The 18720-nt window shown below is 43.8% G+C and overlaps 1 protein-coding gene across 1 annotated transcript; it reads right to left on the bottom strand.

The window, feature by feature from the left end:
- Nucleotides 1-852: 852 nt before the first annotated feature.
- PERP (p53 apoptosis effector related to PMP22) lies at nucleotides 853-17405 on the bottom strand. The gene is made up of 3 exons (XM_079970622.1): nucleotides 17044-17405; nucleotides 9339-9482; nucleotides 853-4295 (listed from the first exon to the last, which is right to left on the bottom strand). Exons 1-3 carry the CDS (start codon nucleotides 17255-17257, stop codon nucleotides 4072-4074), a joined length of 582 nt encoding a protein of 193 aa, XP_079826748.1. The 5' UTR covers nucleotides 17258-17405; the 3' UTR covers nucleotides 853-4071.
- Nucleotides 17406-18720: the final 1315 nt, after the last annotated feature.

Here is an 18720-nt window from a genome sequence, read left to right as displayed (position 1 = left end):
GATTATCGTCTTGATTTGGCTCTTCTGTTGCCAAACTAGAAGTGTGTAGCTGCTTTGGGAAAGACACTTGCTGGCAGTGCCTTTTCTAAGATTTGGGGTGCTGTGACTCACCTCAAAGCACATGCCTCTGTAAAAGTAGTGTATGCCATTTTGGCTGGGAATATAGCCAACCTCTGCTGGTTCCAGCATGCCATTGGGTGATTTGCAATGGCATGTGAAAATAATGTCTCCACAATTGCATCAGGCTTTACTCAGTTGTCTTGGGTGCAAACTGACTTTTGCTTGAAGTCACCACACCCTCTGTGATGGTGAGAATAGGCCATCTGTAATCCACAGCCACTGCCTGTGTTCTAATTATCTTGTCAATAACACCAACCCTCTGCTTTTAAAAAAATTTTTAAAAACATTTCCCCATTTTATTAGCATAATATAACTTTTATAATTTTAAAACACTTCATTTATTTACAAATGCATACCGAAATTATTCTTTAAAAAGTCAAAAGATATTTTATTTATTTTAAATTACCGTATTTTTTGCTCTATAAGGCTCACTTTTTCCCTCCTAAAAAGTAAGGGGAAGTGTGTGTGTGTGTGTTATGGAGCGAATGCAGGCTGCGCAGCTATCACAGAAGCCAGAACAGCAAGAGGGATTGCTGCTTTCACTGCGCAGCAATCCCTCTTGCTGTTCTGGCTTCTGAGATTCAGAATATTTTTTTTATTGTTTTCCTCCTACAAAAACTAGGTGCGTCTTGTGGTCTGGTGCATCTTATAGAGCAAAAAATATGGTATGTTAACCTTTCTCTGCATAACCAATGTAAGGCATGCATGTCATTTTCTAATGAAACAATCCCATTTTAATTTATCAAAACTGTTTATTCAACTGAAGTCCGTATGATACAAAAGCCTGATCATTTAGTACAAGCAATTATTAAAAACAGACTTACTACTCTAAAACATCTGAACATAAGCCATTAAGCAAAATAACAAATTATGTGTCCTAAAAATATCCCTAGTCTATACAAAACAAAATCATCCCACCCCCTACAGATTTAGGACACATTTTGTTGAATTTAAAACATTTGTTCCTACTGAGGGTAGATTGTAGGGCATGAAGACTGGGCTCCATAAAAAAAAAACAGGACAATATCTGCTGTAGCAACTGAGGGGTACAAAAAGGAGTTATTTAAATTTTGCTATCCCATGGCAAATGGAAGGCTGACTCTACTTAATAAAAGCTACATGTCCTGTTTAAGTCTTATAATTATAAACAACAAAAGAGTTTGCAAGTGTAAGGCGTGCACTAATACTAAACTCCCTCTTCATTTCATTGATCATGTTAGGAGGTGCTCCAGATACGATTTTATCAAACAACTTCAGCACAACTTCCAAGGCATGCAAATGTAAATCCTCTACTGAAAAGGACCAACGTTTTAAGAGCTGACTCAAAACATCCATTTAAGTATGTGCCTGAGGAGGAGATAACCCCATGGCATGCTTAAACCCCTTTTCAACTGGTGACATAATGCCACTACTATGTGCATGAACACCCATGACTGATTATCAGCCTGGATTTATCTTTGGAGATACCTTCGCTAACCAATACTCAAGGAAATGTTGTGTTCTTGACCAGTCCTCCAGATGCTCTTGGACTGTAACCCCCCCCCCTCAGCACCCGCCAGCATGGCCAAGGGTCAGGAATGATGGGAGTTGGGCGTCCACAACATCCAGAAGGCACCAGGTTGATAAAGACTGTACCAAAAGATGGGTTTGGCCTTTGGAGGTGAAAGCACACTGCTGACTTACCATGGGCGGAACCAGGCGGAAATTAAAAGGAGCCATTCTTTGTCATCACCTATCATATTCCACTTTTAAGAACTGTGTAAGTTCTTAAAAGTGACAAGCAGTATCCAATGCTGCAGTTCCATTGCTGCAACATACTTCTGTAATGGAATGGAATTTCTTCCTCTGTCCCCTCCAGAAGAGGACACTCCAGAAAAGATTTTGGGAATGCACAGGGGAAGGAGCCAGCAGAGCACTGAATACAGCTCAATGTTGACAGACATCTGCATGAGTTACTCAAAAAAGATATTATGTGAACAGTCAAATGGCAACAGTCATGCTGAGTCTTACCTTCCTTAAGCTTTCTCACTTAAAAAAAAAACCCCACTCATTTTTTGTCTATTTAGATGTTTTGCAAAGTTTGACAATAAGTACAACCATTTATTTAAAAAACAGCAAATATTCCAAACTTTTAAAGAAACTTTTGTATTCTTTGGTTGTGAGTTGCTAAGTTTTGTGATTTAATATACGTACAGTGAGGCAGCAATCACATTTCAGAGTGCATTAGTTTTTTCTTGAGAACTTATTTTGCTTTACCACCTTTATTAAGCAAATTATTCAACAGTGGATGGATTCGTTTGGACAATGAGAATTATAAAATACATCAAACAGCCATGTCTGAAGTTATAAATCACAATATACAACATTTCTGCAAATACAAAAACCCCTGTAAAAAGGTATAAAACTGCTATTTGATCTTCCAAACTCTTCTTAGTAATATACTTTAAATTATGATGACTATCATGATAAACATAGGTTTTATACATTTACAAAATATTTTAAGTATATGAAAGTATACATATATTCCAATCAAGGTTTCCAGTCATAATAACCTTTTTTAAAAAATATTGTGTTAAAATAGTCCGACTTTAATCCTGTCTATCACTGCATATAGCATTTAACATCTGGACACTTTGAAAACCTAAAAATATTTGTCATCATCCAAGTTACAGAGCCCAAATTTAAACACTTTTAAGTCCCACTAATTTTAGTTGGGGAACCCCAGGTTGCAATTCTATTGTCAGTAACTCAATGGGCTTACTTCAGAGTAAAGAGTTATAGGATTGCACTGCTAAGCACATGCTTAACTCTCCTATATGTGATCGACTATGGAGGAGCATCGCCATAGATTTAAAAACCTGCAATATACTATCTCACTGCTTGATAATTGCCCATCTTATCTCGTATCATATGATTATGGCTAGTTTTGTAACCAGCTTTTAGACATCTCTGGAAAAGCTACAGTTCTCATTTCATGGATATGGTATCCCTCTTGTGATTTTTCTGCCCTAGGGACTACCATTACTACTGCTACAGCACGTTACTTTTTGCAATTTATTTGTATCAAAAATGGGATTTCAAAACTCGTATAAGAATGTTTACAGGGAGGTCCATTTAGCAAGGATAAAATTATATCAGATATTGGGGGTTGTGATAGAAATGCAGCTCTAAAGCTTTCTTCCGCCCTCAATTCACAACTGAAAAATGTAAAACATACAAAATATTTTACAGTGCTTGGAGATTGATTGACACAGGGCGGGAGGAGATTTATGTAATTAATTTGAAAACCTACAAATGCCAGTATGCATTATACTTGTGCATACAAAATGTTGCAGTCCTTGCACTTGAATTTACTGTGGAGTAAGTAGTAACTATTTGAGCTCAGTAGTCATACTGGCTGCAACTCTTAAGCACTCTTCTGGTGCAAGCCTCACTGAAACTTTGCTTAGCTTAAAAGATTGTGTGCAAAATGTATAAATATTTATTCTGCACTTTTCCAAAGCATTCTCATAGACACTATCTTGCTGTAACTGCTTTTAGTTTTTTCTAAAATTCACATCAGACTGACATTACTGGATAAGGATCCTGCAAACCTAGACTCTAAGGGTTGTGCTGGTCTTAAAGTGTAAAAGGAATTCACTCAGTAAAATATCAAAACATAGAAACAAGCCACACAGAGACACATCTTACTTTCTTTTGAGGTTATTAAAAGGAAACTTGTTTTAACCATCAAAATACATTTTATTTTGTCTTCCTTGTAAAAACAGCAGCTGCCAGATCTGAAAATGGATACAAGACTAAAAACGAACTGTGAAATTTGGCTTAATTATTAGAACAAAGCTAGGAATTCTATGTCAAATGAAAACAGGGCAATATAAGCATGCTCTTTCCCACAAGCCAGAAACGATATAGTTTTCTTTACTGAAAGCGATCTTTTCTACTAACTCCATATCAAACACGTTCGCCACTGCTATAGATGGGGTAGGGTTTGATGTTGCCCAGGACTTCATCTTCCCAGTTGGGGAGGCAGCAGAAAAAGAAGGCACAGCCTATCGCAATCACAGTGCTTGCCCAGCCAAAGCCATAAGCCCAGCTGAACATGTTGCTTCCCGTCAAAGGAATGTCCTCCACAAACATCACTGGATAGATGACCAGGCCTATAATTTGGAAAGCAGCTGAATGGAAAAAAAGCAAAGAAAAACAAATTAGGAGTTAAATTAATAAACTTTTGTCCTGAGAAACTTATTTGAAGCTAACTGTATTCTTGTTAAATGTTTCATCAGTTACTCCTACAATTACAGACTGCTTGCAGCACCCTCACGCTCGGCGTTCCAGAATCATTAAAGGTAAGGTAAAGGTACCCCTGCCCATACGGGCCAGTCTTGACAGACTCTGGGGTTGTGCGCCCATCTCACTTAAGAGGCCAGGGGCCAGCGCTGTCCGGAGACACTTCCGGGTCACGTGGCCAGCGTGACAAAGCTGCATCTGGCGAGCCAGAGCTGCACACGGAAACGCCGTTTACCTTCCCGCTGGTAAGCGGTCCCTATTTATCTACTTGCACCCGGAGGTGCTTTCGAACTGCTAGGTTGGCAGGCGCTGGGACCGAGCAGCGGGAGCGCACCCCGCCGCAGGGATTCGAACCGCCGACCTTTCGATCGGCAAGTCCTAGACGCTGAGGCTTTAGCCCACAGCGCCACCTGCGTCCCTCCAGAATCATTAACTATGTGTTATTTCTGAGCAGATGAAATAAAGAATGTTCAACTCAGTACTTGCCTTGCAAACTGGACACAATTAGTTTATCAACACCACAGACTCAAAATGGTTTTAACAGTCATTCCCCCTTCTAAGAGAAGCTGGGAAATTGTTTGGGTTCTGTAACAGAGCATTCTTAGCACCTCAATACTATCGTTCCCAGGATTCTTTCTAGGATACTAGGAACTGGTATGGGTTTGCAGTGTCAATAAGTTTCCACAGTAGTGCCTGAAGTTCCTAGCAGTCGTGGAAATTCTTCACATAACTGGGAATTTATCCACACACAAAAACCCTGTATGTTGCAGTATAAAAAGGAAGAAGGAATGATGGGGTGTACAAAACCAGGAAAATGTGTCAGCTGCCTCCACTTGAGGGTGCTGCATCTCAAGCAATGTCATGTAATGTACATGCATTTCCTGCTTTAGGAACACAATGCATTCCCTGAAAATTGTTTGTTAGGCAAGCATTCATATAATGTGTCCATGATTCTCATTCGCATAGCGAGTCAACAATGTTCATTGATTACTATGGGGAAATTTCTAATACACTCCTGACCCTAGGAATCTTGCACATAGCAAGGTTTGGGTACTAATTCCTTGTGTTCAGATAAGTGAATTTCGCATAGTGAGCATTCCTAAAGCAGGACCTGTGTTTAAGGACGCTAGCAGCGGCTTCAGCCTGGCATGCAAGTCACCCTGTGAACACGCATGTCTTGAGTCACCTCAACACTAATACCTTAAAACACATATAAGACGTATCTGCCACTGAAAATCAAGATAATTTAGTTCCTAGAAACAACAACATTTGACTGCTAAAGTACATAATGGTCTAGTTTGGCTGTAACAGTAAGCAATGGTTTATTAATGCATGCGTGAGCCTGGGGTTTATCTATTCACCCTCCTGCTTGCTCCTCCAAGCCAAAGGTCAGAAACTTTTACTTTCAGTTTCAAATAATAATAATAATAATAATAATAATTTATTATTTATACCCCGCCCATCTGGCTGAGTTTCCCCAGCCACTCTGGGCGGCTCCCAATCAGTGTTAAAAACAATACAGCATTACATATTAAAAACTTCCCTGAACAGGGCTGCCTTAAGATGTCTTCTGAATGTCAGATAATTCTTTATCTCTTTGACATCTGACGGGAGGGCGTTCCACAGGTCGGGCGCCACTACCGAGAAGGCCCTCTGCCTGGTTCCCTGTAGCCTCACTTCTCGCAATGAGGGAACCGCCAGAAGGCCCTCGGCGCTGGATCTCAGTGTCCGGGCTGAACGATGGGGGTGGAGATGCTCCTTCAGGTATACAGGACCGAGGCCGTTTAGGGCTTTAAAGGTCAGGACCAACACTTTGAATCGTGCTCGGAAACGTACTGGGAGCCAGTGCAGATCTCTCAGAACCGGTGTTATGTGGTCCCGGCGGCCACTCCCAGTCACCAGTCTAGCTGCCGCATTCTGGATTAATTGCAGTTTCCGGGTCACCTTCAAAGGTAGCCCCACGTAGAGCGCGTTGCAGTAGTCCAAGCGTGAGATAACCAGAGCATGCACCACTCTGGCGAGACAGTCCGCGGGAAGGTAGGGTCTTAGCCTGCGTACCAGGTGGAGCTGGTAGACAGCTGCCCTGGACACAGAGTTAACCTGCGCCTCCATGGACAGCTGTGAGTCCAGAATGACTCCCAGGCTGCGCACCTGGTCCTTCAGGGGCACAGTTACCCCATTCAGGACCAGGGAATCCTCCACACCTGCCCGCCTCCTGTCCCCCAAAAACAGTACTTCTGTCTTGTCAGGATTCAACCTCAATCTGTTAGCCGCCATCCAACCTCCAACCGCCTCCAGGCACTCACACAGGACCTTCACCGCCTTCACTGGTTCTGATTTAAAGGAGAGGTAGAGCTGGGTGTCATCTGCATACTGATGAACACCCAGTCCAAACCCCCTGATGATCTCTCCCAGCGGCTTCATATAGATGTTAAAAAGCATGGGGGAGAGGACGGAACCCTGAGGTACCCCACAAGTGAGGGCCCAAGGGTCTGAACACTCATCCCCCACCACCACTTTCTGAACACGGCCCAGGAGGAAGGAGCGGAACCACTGTATAACAGTGCCCCCAGCTCCCAGCCCCTCTAGACGGTCCAGAAGGATGTTATGGTCGATGGTGTCAAAGGCCGCTGAGAGATCCAGCAGAACTAGGAAACAGCTCTCACCTTTGTCCCTAGCCCGCCGGAGATCATCAACCAGCGCGACCAAGGCAGTTTCAGTCCCATGGTGAGGCCTGAATCCCGATTGGAAGGGATCCAAATGGTCCGTTTCCTCCAGGCGTGCTTGGAGTTGTTCAGCAACCACCCGCTCAATCACCTTGCCCAAGAATGGAAGATTTGAGACTGGGCGATAGTTGGCCAAATTGGCCGGGTCTAAAGATGTTTTTTTAAGAAGCGGTTTAATGACCGCCTCTTTCAGCGGGTCTGGGAAGGCTCCCTCACAGAGGGAGGCATTCACCACCCCGCAAAGCCCATCGCCCAGCCCTTCCCGGCTCGCTTTTATCAGCCAGGATGGGCAAGGATCAAGAAGACAGGTGGTCGGTTTCACTCGTCCAAGCAGCCTGTCCACATCCTCGGAGGTAACAGATTGGAATTGATCCCATATAACAGGACCAGACAGAACTCTAGCACTCTCCCGCCCTGGCCCTGCTCCCACTGTGGAGTCTACTTCCTTCTGAATCTGAGCGATTTTATCTGCAAAAAACTTTGCAAAAGCATTGCAGGAGATCTTGGGGTCCCTACCAGGCCCCGGTGGTACAGGTGGTTCCGATAAACTGCGAACCACCTGAAAAAGTCTCCTGCTGCTGTTTTCTGCAGATGCAATGGAGGCGGCGAAGAAGGCCCTCTTCGCCGTCGCCATTGCCACTTGGTAGGCTCGACGTTGAGCTCTAACCCGTGTCCGGTCTGATTCAGAATGAGTTTTCCGCCACCGGCGCTCTAGCCGTCTCAACGATTGTTTCATCACCCTCAGCTCCGGGGAGAACCACGGGGCTGTCCGGGCTCCATGCAATCGGAGAGGGCGCTTCGGAGCCAGACAGTCAATAGCCCTGGTTAACTCCGCATTCCAGCGTGCCACCAGGGAATCAGCTGAAAGGCCATCAACTTGGGATAAAGCATCCCCTACCACTCTCTGGAAGCCAATTGGATCCATTAAGTGGCGGGGGCGGACCATCCGAATCGGTCCCACCTCCCTGCGGAGGGGAAGGGTTGCGGAGAAGTCCAGTTGCACCAGGAAGTGATCTGACCATGGCACTTCTTTTGTTTCGCTTTTAGTTAATGTCAGATCACCAACATCCGTAGAGGTAAACACCAAGTCTAAGGCATGTCCGTGGCTATGAGTTGGGCCAGACTTATTCAGGGACAGCCCCATGGAGGCCATGCTTTCCACGAAGTCCCGAGCTGCCCCTTGTAAGGTCGTGTCGGCATGGATGTTAAAATCCCCCAGGACAACCAAGCTAGGTGTCTCCAGGAGTATATCCGCCACGACCTGAAGCAGCTCGGGCAGGGAATCCTTGGTGCAGCGGGGAGGTCGGTACACCAGTAGGAATCCTGTACTGCCCCTATTGCCCAACTTCCAGAACATGCACTCAGAAAACTGGGTCTTCCCAATAGGACGCCTGGTGCAGACTAATGACTTCCTAAAAATCGCTGCAACCCCCCCTCCCCGCCCACATGACCTGGGTTGCTGTGCGTAAGAGAAACCTGGTGGGCAAGCAGCGGCAAGGACAGGCCCATCTGCCTCATCCAACCAGGTCTCTGTCACACATGCCAGGTCAAATCCTCCATCCACAAATAAACAGAGTTAAACATTTGCATCCAAGGCATTTAGTTAAAGCAGCCACTATGTTTTTCAGGCAGATGCCTTTTCTGTAACTAGTTCTAGGCAGCGTGTGAATCTGCAGTGAAAACAAGTTACAAAAATTATCTCTGCTGCTACTTCTGCAATTGCAGCAATCACAGAAACTGTAGCATTATGTACCTGTGTAGCAGTTGTTCACAGTCTTTATTGGCGGTTGGTCAAGATGGGTTTGGTGCAGGGGAAAGTAGTCCCTATTTCCCCCAACATGGAAAATGGCTCTCCTACAGAGGAGCTCTATAGGTCAGAATCTGAGACTTACAGAGGTTGCAAGTCAAAATTAACATAAATGTTGATGGGAGTTCGGTGCCTTAAAACGTGTGTGTGTGTGTGTGTGTGTGTGTGTGTGTGTGTGTGTGTGTGCTGTTACAAATCTCAGATATGCATCCCTAAATATTACAACCTTGATTACTTCTCGACTAACACAAGCATAGTCACTACTGATTAGTTTTTGAAATGAAAACAAAGTTTTCTCTAGGACCAAGAAGATTCTGGAAAATAAATCTAAGGAAAGTCACATTGTATTCAGTGTAAGCCCATTGTTTAAAAGCGGTTTCTCTTAGCTGCAGTCTTACCAACGACGAAGAGCAAACCTCCAATGCCTCGAACAAAGTTGAACCGTAGAATATCAATGGAAAAGGCTATGACTGCTAGGCAGAAACAGATGCAGAGGATGACAAAGCCAACAAGATATGTAGCAGCAGAAGCTCTTCCCCAACCTATGATTTAAAATAAAGAAGGGGAGAAAAAGAGAGGCTATTATACACACACACACACACATGAATTTAGAACTTAGTGATGCATGCAGAGCGCATATTTCATATTTTGCAAAATTTGAATGTAGCTCCAAGGTAACACAACTGTGAATAGAACGCACATGATTTTTTTTAGAGAAGGAGGACACGAATCCTGTTGGATTTATATACAAGCAGCAACCATTTTGTGTGGGGGTTCCATTCTTGACCCCCATGTGCATCGGCAGCGAATGCAAAAGCCTTCCCCACCCCATTTTCAGGCACTTCTGGGTCAGCAGCGATGAGTGTATGCGTGACCACACGTCAATCAGACACCTGTAAAATGGTTGCTGCCTGTCTATACTGATATATAGCCCAGAATCCTGTTTCTTCACAGTGACCAACCTGTGGAAAAGCCACAAGCAGGACATAATGGCAACAGCCGTCTTGCACCATCGCCCTCCTGCAGCAACTGGTATTCAGATTCGCTTTGATCACACTGCCTCCGATCAAAGAGATAGCATGCAGTCATCATTACTCATAGCCTTATCCTCCATCAGCATCATATCATTATTGTACATTATGTTGCTTCTCTGGGCCCTGCTCAACTATTTAGGTGCATCCAGTGTTGCATATACCCTATCTAAGACAGCCAGATATTAAGAAAAAGGGTGGCTTAGCTGTGCTTTAAGCTGGTAATGTGAACACAGCCTAAGAGTGTGAGACAATGGATTTACATGACACTGGAGGCCAGAGGTAATAACATATTCTGTCATTTTATCAAAAGCTATTAAGAGAAGGAATGTATAGATTCAGTAATAACTTGGTAGCCAAAAAACCTTAATTGCAATGAAAGTCCCAGATTTGAAGCTGTTCAGTTTTAATGAGACAGAAAATCCACAAGTCAAGAAATGGGACTAAATCCAGTAGCTTGCTTAAATTAGAGCTGCAAGCAGGTGTCTAGAAAGACAGGTTCTAGAAAGAGCACCTCCGCCAGAGGTACTACTCCTCCCCTAACACCACATGCACCCTATCTAAATGTAGAGGGCACAAAAAAGGTTGTATAATGCCCAGCTTACACATAATGCAACACCACAGTTTAGCATTATGTCTGAACCCTAAAGTGTTGTTAATCTGACATGCATTTAATAAGGACAAGCCAACTTCATAAACAACGGTTTGAAGTTGGCTTGTTTCCACTAACCATAGTTAAAATTAACTGCAGTTTGTCCAGGTTTGGATATTAGAACAAGCTGCAGTTAGCCAAAACTGGAAGTGAAAGCTTCCAAAACCCTCACAAAGGTGCGCCAGAGGAAGAGAAGGTAGTATTCAAGCCCAGTACTCACTCCTATTATGCTAAACCATGTGTTATTATTACATATGGATTATTATTGTTATCTATATACTGCTTAATGCCAAAATAGGCTTCTAAGGATGGCATAGGAGAGCACACCTTAGCTTGTGTTGCGCATTTCTGTTTACACAACATCTTTAAGGGCATACCGCTTAATTGCATTTGTCCCAAATTGTCTCTAAGGATGATTAACCATTAACCATTGTTAAATCCAGAAGACAAAGATAGAAACTAAAAAGAGCTGGAGAGAGGAAGTGACTGATCCCACAGCTTGTCTCCAGTTTCAGTGCTTTAACCATGACCATCAGCTTGAGCAGTCCTTAAATAATCCTACGTTCTTCCTGCTGTGTCTCAGAATTAAATCAGACGCAAGGGTTAGTAACAGGCAATTATTTAATAAATAAAAGGACAAAGGTAGGTTCGGCTATGTAGGTCTATGATGAATCCACTGATTAGAACAGTTTATAGCTATAAAGATGCTTCAAACACAATAATTCAGGAAACTCTTAATTATAAAGCTTCTTTGTACCTCAAATGATTATGAATGCTGTGTCTGTAAGTTTGTGGTCCTGGGGAGATTGGAAAAGCTAATATGAAAACACCCAAGCAGTTGGGCTTGTTAAACTTTGATCCTGATCATAATTGTTACAGTGATGGCGCAACAGTAATAATAGACATAATTATTATCATTCCAGCGAGCAAGCCACTCCTAAAATCTCTATGTCTATTCAGGGCTCAGTCATTTATTTTTATATGATCACATGCCTTTGCCTCTGTACCTTTTCCCTACCCTTCTTCAGCTTGAATAACCCTCTTCAGGCAGCATCATGCTTCACTGGAAACTCAATACGTCAGGCAGGAGTGGGGCTGTGCTGAATTGCCCCATGCCACATCATGTCACCTACAAACTCCCCTGCCTGTGCCTCACATACACTCGTGGTCACATGGGTGGCATGGAAGCCTCCGAGTATTCAGCTGCACATGAGAAAGCCGTCTCCCAGCAGAGATCTCCACAGAAATGACTACCGGTACCTGGCACAGGTGATGAAGGCTGCAGAGGGCCTTCTCAGCCCTGCTCCTCTTCATATGCCGAGTTTACATAAGAGTATAATGCCTGAATAGGCGAGTGCTAACCAGGGTTAACATGGTTCTACTCCTTCCTAATCATGGTTTGCTAACCAAACTAGTTAAGAGGGGATACAGTGGTACCTCGGGTTACAGACGCTTCAGGTTACAGACTCCGCTAACCCAGAAACAGGACCTCAGGTTAAGAACTTTGCTTCAGGATGAGAACAGAAATTGTGTGGCGGTGGCAGCGGGGGGCCCCAAAGTGGTACCTCAGGTTAAGAACAGTTTCAGGTTAAGAATGAACCTCCAGAACGAATTATGTTCTTAACCCGAGGTACCACTGTACTCTTAAGTATTAACTGCTATTAATATTGTTGACATAATGCTTAACCACAGTTTAGAGTTGCCCTGCCCAGCTGCAAGGGAAACAATAGCTATATATATATATTCTACTGATGGGAGTTAATTTTGAGGGGGAAATACAGCCATACAGGAGAAGAAACTTGCCCGGTTTCTTCCCCATTTCTGTACTCCACGCAAGAAGCTTCCTTGGGCTCTGTTTTCATTACAAAAAATAAAACCTGGGGAAAGAGATTCATTATTCCAAAGTTAAGTCTAATTTGGTTCTCAGGCAAATCTGAATTAAGACGCTGGCAATTTAGAAATCATTACAAGCAGAGGTTCCCTCCCATCCCTTCATATGGAGGGTGTGGCTCTTTTGCATACCCTCTGCAACACTCAAAGCCAGCAAGTACAAGCTTGATCATGAAGCTGCAGCCAAGGATGGTTTGTATCAACAAGTATTCTTTCTTGAAGTTAAGCTTCTTTATACTTGGGAAGGGTGGGGAAGAAGCACCAGCAGAGAAGGAGTTCAACCAGAAATCTCTCATACCACCATCATTCTGTGTGACTGCTTCACACGGCGTCCGTTGCCATATTTTAACAAAGAAAATATAATGGCAAGCAGCATGTTTTTGTGGCAGTCTTACAAACTAACTTGTTTATTCTGACAAGTCAATCTTAGTGAGTAGAGAGATTTGACTCCCATCCAGTTCTAATGAATTTGAAGCACACCACCCTTATTTGGAAAGAAATATTTCTGAAAATCTACACATGTTCTCTGTCAGTACATAATAGATAAGCTGAGGGAAATGACCTGAGAATACATACCTGTCTCTCTAAAAATCCAATCTACCTGGCTGGCACAACAGCCTAACTTCTTCATTTCATAGCAGCTACCTGTCATGTTTTAAGCATCTCACTATGCATGGTAAGAACTACTCCTCACCCCATAGTTTTCCCTACCTAGAAACTAGAAGATATGTCCAGTCTACTCTAGGTTACAGTAGACTGGAAATATCTTCCAGTTCTCACCATTTACTTCCGCCTTCCTGACCTGCTGAAATTTGCCAACGCAACATAATATTTCCTATGAAAAATTATCAGCTTCCAAACCACATGGGTGATCCTTGCTAGCAAGTTGTGTTTTGGGGGCTATCTACTTTAAAGAGTAAAAACTGGATCGCATGCAATTCTGCTTTCAATACTGTTTGTGCCTTTAAAGGTTACACTGCTTCATTTCTAGTCAGTACATATACTGTAACTTCTTGGTGAAATCTGGCAACTTTTTATATCACAAATCTTCTGGTTTATTTTTGTTCCACTTTTGTTACACTATAGCCCCTCTGAATAGCAATAATGTGGTAGTTTGTGGGGACACATCACAGAAAAAACTATAGTAGAACAAATCTACCAGTAATGTACAGAGGTACCTCAGGTTAAGTACTTAATTCGTTCCGGAGGTCCATACTTAACCTGAAACTGTTCTTAACCTGAAGCACTACTTTAGCTAATGGGGCCTCCTGCTGCTGCTGTGCCGCCGGAGCACGGTTTCTGTTCTCATCCTGAAGCAAAGTTCTTAACCTGAAGCACTATTTCTGGGTTAGCGGAGTGTGTAACCTGAAGCGTATGTAACCTGAGGTACCACTATACTACTATCAGGCCAAGAACATGTTGCAGAACACACCCACAATAAAACACCAGTCTGGAGGGCCCAGGTAAATTGGGATGGCAGGAGAAATGGGAAAATCTAGTCTGGTTGTAGCATAACAGCAGCTGGACATCTTCACACACGCCTCTAATAATGTATATGAAAGACTCTAAAAATGTCTTTCTTTAGAAAAGAAGCAAGTTAAGATGATACTTATCCAGCATCATCAAAAATTTTATTTTTATTTTTAAAAAACTTCTTTAATATTCAAACTGTAAGCTCCCTATAAAAGGTTCCAACCCAGAACAGTTTTTTAAGCATGAGTGAAAAAGTGCCTCGAGATACGTTTAGGTACAGCTTGCAACTTAAAATAAACGAGGCTCTCATACAAATAAGCTGCTGCAATTAAATCTGCAGTAGTCTGCTTGAGCAGATGGGTTATGGCACACTGTAAAGACAAAGTGCAGCTGTGACCATTTTTAACTTAGCAACAAAACAGCACAATAGGAGCGGTCTTATCTATGCTTCTCTGGCACTGATATGGTTGCTTGTCTATAACCGTCAACTGTGTACAGAGAGCCAACAAGAATACAGTTTGCACATCCCTAAGGAGAGTTCTGACCTTCATCTGAACATGTTTAGGGTGGGGCCAGGCTTGCCACTCCCCATGAGTGTTAAAAAACAAAGTCTCTAGTCCTTCTACAACCCAAGATAAGATGAAAAACATGGAGGCGGGATTATGGCCATTATTATTATTATTATTATTATTATTATTATTATTATTATTACCCTGCCCATCTTGCTGGGTTTTCCCAGCCACTCTAGGCGGCTTACAGAATATATAAAACATAATAAAGCATCAAGCATTAAAAACTTCCTGATACAGGGCTGCCTTCAGATGTCTTCTAAAAGTTGTATAGTTCTTTATCTCCTTGAAGTCTGAAGCGAGGGCAGCCTTTCAGTGTTTTTAAGCAATGAATGAAGTCATGAAAAGGAGCTCTGTTTCCTGGTGTTAATTGTTAAAGCATTTTTGTCTTGCCTGGTGAGTATGTGCCCCTTAGACAACAATTCAGAAATCCAGAAATCCAGGGATTCGGTATAGCTGTGACTTGGCAGTAGTGTTCTTACACAAAAACAAATTGTGAAGACAATTCATGATCTTTCCAACTCAGCTTTCTATATAAGAGATTTCTAAAACGGGCTTTCCACCCCACACCCCACTACTGAATTTGTAAAGCATTTTAAAATGTCCACTAAAAGCAATTTAAAATGTATCTGCCAATGCAGGAAAAAGTCCATCATTATTATACCCATATTGCAGGGAGCAATTGCATGGCTCGGAGTATGGGTCACGGCAGCCTTGTAAAACACCCCAGTGTTGTTATATCCTTTTTGTTGCCGGCGTGGGGAGTTCCCTTTTACCTAGTTTCCTGGCATGCTTCCCCCTCTCACACCCTCCAAGAGAAGTGCAGCAGTAACACAACTAAGGGACCATTTTTTGTTTTCACTCCATTATAAGGATTGACACCTTCCCCCGAACTTCTCCCACAGCAGCCATTTTCAATGGGCGAAAGGTAAAATTGTGTAAGGATCCTGTTTTTAAGGGCCACACTAAAATCCAAGTGCTCACTGTTATATTAGTTCCTGGGCACCATACAACACCCCCTCCCAATAACATATTAAAAAGACTGCAAAATCTGGATTTGTTTTGTTTTAGTTCTTTTTGTTCAGTGAGAGCTGAACTTCTTGCATGACTTCTTCTATGCCCCCAATTTGAAGAATCAGAAACAGCTCTGCAGAGTCTGGCGTTCAAAGAAGAAGGTCTCATAGGGCCTCCGTCAATCACACATATACTTGGATCGTGGCCTATGTAGATGGCTGACATTTACTGCATTATACCCAAAGGAATAACTGTTACCTACTATTTGTGCCTATTCTGCTGACAGAATGCAGCTTGTCTTTATTGAATGCTAAATTTTACATTTTTCCAAGACTAATTAGCATGTTCACAGCCAACATATAAAAATTCTGAACGTTTTTACATGCTTTGAAAGAGTAATATACTACTTCGTAAGAAAGTGTTGATTTTAGAGCAGAAGTAAACCTGTACAGTGGTACCTCGGGTTAAGTACTTAATTCATTCCAAGGTCTGTTCTTAACCTGAAACTGTTCTTAACCTGAAACTGTTCTTAACCACTTTAGCTAATGGGGCCTCCTGCTGCCGCTGTGCCGACGGAGCACGATTTCTGTTCTTATCCTGAAGCAAAGGTTTCTTAACCTGAGGCACTATTTCTGGGTTAGCAGAGTCTGTAACCTGAAGCGTATGTAACCCGAGGTACCACTGTATATGGAAAGTCATGTTCCAAAATTATTCCAACAGGTTGAGCCACCAAGCAACTCAGAAGCTGCCACGCGAGGATCCCTGCCACACAACGGACATCTTGTGCACTTCAAACAAGCAGGCAACAATGCCGCTGGACAAATCTCAAAATTAAACAAAATAGCATTTGATAGGGTGAAGGGTGTGGCCTCATCCAAGGCCCTTTTAAATGAAGAGAATGATCGTACAAGTCACTGGCGTAATTGAATAATGTGCTCTCCTTTTGTTGAAGTCTAGTTCTCATTACACACCAAAACAGTTAACTGAGCAATCTGAGAGCATGCAAGGCGTTGCTTTTTTAATTCTTATCCCTGCCTCTCCCGCAGGTCCTAGCAGAGTTTTTCTTAGTCTTTCCTCTCCCTGTTGCCTAATTCAATGCCAGCCCAGTCCTATTCCGCCTGTCCCAGGCTCACCAAGTCCCAAACTTTCTTCTACCGGGATCGGATAGTTTTAGTTTTAGTTAACAGCCGCAAATGTGCCAACGCTTTTCACAACTTTCACAAGGCATTTCACAAGGCATATACGAATAGCATGTCCTTAACAGCAGGCAACGTTAGCAAAGGTGACCTTTGTACAATGCATCCTGGGCCTCTTGCTGCATTACCAGTTTAGCCACTTAGGCCAGAACTGATGATTTAGATTCCGCCCCCTCCCCCCCTCCCCACTTATTTTAATGCCTGGTTGTGCATGGATGGGTCCGGTCCCTGTGAGGCCCATAACCAACCAGCCCATGCTCCCGATTTCGGATACTCACTATAATCCATCAGGGATCTGCACTCCCAGTTCAAATCATTTTCGTTCGCTTTCATGCAGTCCGACCAGAGAGAGGCTTTGCGCACGTAAGGCTGTTCGGCGGACTCGAGCCACCCCCTGCCAGACAAGGCGATGATGCCCAGGATGATAGCTAAGCCCAAGATAAGGGGCAGGAGCCACCGGCACCTCCAGCAGGCCAAGCCGCAGCGAACCATGTTGGGCAGAAGAGGGGGGAAAGCGGAGAGGAGGAGAAGTTCCCTTGGACTGGGCCGGTGCGCGCGCGCGAGGCCGCTTTTAGGAGCTGGGCGCCTTTTAATCTCCGCGCAGGGAGGAGAGAGCCGCGCCTAGATTCCAGGCACCGAGGAGAGCAGGGGCAGCAGCGGCGGCGGCGGCGGCGGCAGCAACCTGTTGAGCCAGAGAGAAACTTGGCTGGTAAACAAACCTGGCTTCCAAGTACACTCCCAGGTTTTTAACCCTTCGCTGGCAAGCACCGCGGGGCGTGTTGGCTGAAGCGCAGCACGGCGAACGTTGTTCGAGGGGAGGAGATTCGAACTCGCTGCCAAAGCGCTGATTTTGGTTTGAGGCAGGAGACACCGCCTGGCGGATACACACGGCAGCAGGCCCATTCCGGAAGTAAGGCCCACGGAAAGGCGCACGCTTTTCCTTGAGAAGCACTCCGTTTGCAACCAATATTGACTTCCAGGTAAATGTCACAGAATCATAGAATTGTAGAGTTGGAAGGGACCATCTAGTCCAGTGGTTCCCAACCTTTTTTTGGCCATGCCCCACCTAAGTATCTCTAAAATCCTGATGCGCCCCCCGCCCCCCCGCCCTGACATATAATTCTTTTTATTCAAAAAGTGATCTCCTGTTCCCGTGGAGGAAGCCTAAAAGGCCATTAACTGTTAATAACTCATTCTTGAATTGCCCCCGCCCCACGTTGGGAACCCCGGATCTTGTCCAACCCACTGCAATGCAAGAATCTTTCACCCCAACCCGGGGCTTGAACTCACAACCCTGAGATGCTAATAGGTTCCTGCTGCACTGGCTGAACTATCCTTCCTTAAGAGCAAGCTGCATACAGTTGTACCTCGGAAGTCAAACAGAATCCATTCCAGAAGTCCATTCGACTTCCAAAATGTTCAGCTTCCAAAGCGCAGCTTCTGATTGGCTGCAGGAAGCTCCTGCAGCCAATCGGAAGCTGCAGAAGCCCATTCGGAGATTCAGCTTCCGAAAGAATGTTAAAAAACAGAACACTCCTGATTTTTGATCATTTAGGAGTGGAAACGTTCAATTCCCAAGGTGTTCAGGAGCCGAGGTATGACTGTATAACTTTTCTTCCCCATCTCCTTGTGAATCATTTCATATATACCATATATGTTCCCCAAGTATACTCTTTATTTGAATGGTCTGTATTTCTTAAGCAGTATTAGACTTTTTTGGTCCTGCCTTCTGGCAACATCCCCCTCCCCTCACCATTAACAAATCTCTCAGACAGCTTTCGGTAATCTCGCCATCTTTCGTACATTCCTAACCCGTGTAGTCACCTTTTCAGCCTGCACTATCCAGCCCATACTCCCTAACCTTTAAAGGGTTTTGGGTTCAGTGAGCCTAAGCCTTCCCCCAACCTGGTGCCTTTCATATGTTTTCAGATTACAACTGCAGCCACCTGGGACTA

Source organism: Podarcis cretensis (assembly GCF_951804945.1).
Source record: "Podarcis cretensis genome assembly, chromosome: 3".
In the NCBI taxonomy this organism is placed as follows: Eukaryota; Metazoa; Chordata; class Lepidosauria; order Squamata; family Lacertidae; genus Podarcis; species Podarcis cretensis.
Note: the sequence above shows the minus strand (reverse complement) of the source record. Positions and strands in the feature narration are given on the sequence as shown.

Coding starts and splice junctions, on each gene's coding strand:
- PERP (XM_079970622.1), bottom strand. CDS start 17,257: ATGGTTCGCTGCGGCTTGGCCTGCTGGAGGTGCCGGTGGCTCCTGCCC. Junction 9,483..17,043: donor CAGATCCCTGATGGATTATA/GTGAGTATCCGA, acceptor TTTAAATCATAG/GTTGGGGAAGAGCTTCTGCT. Junction 4,296..9,338: donor AGGTTTGCTCTTCGTCGTTG/GTAAGACTGCAG, acceptor TTTTCCATTCAG/CTGCTTTCCAAATTATAGGC.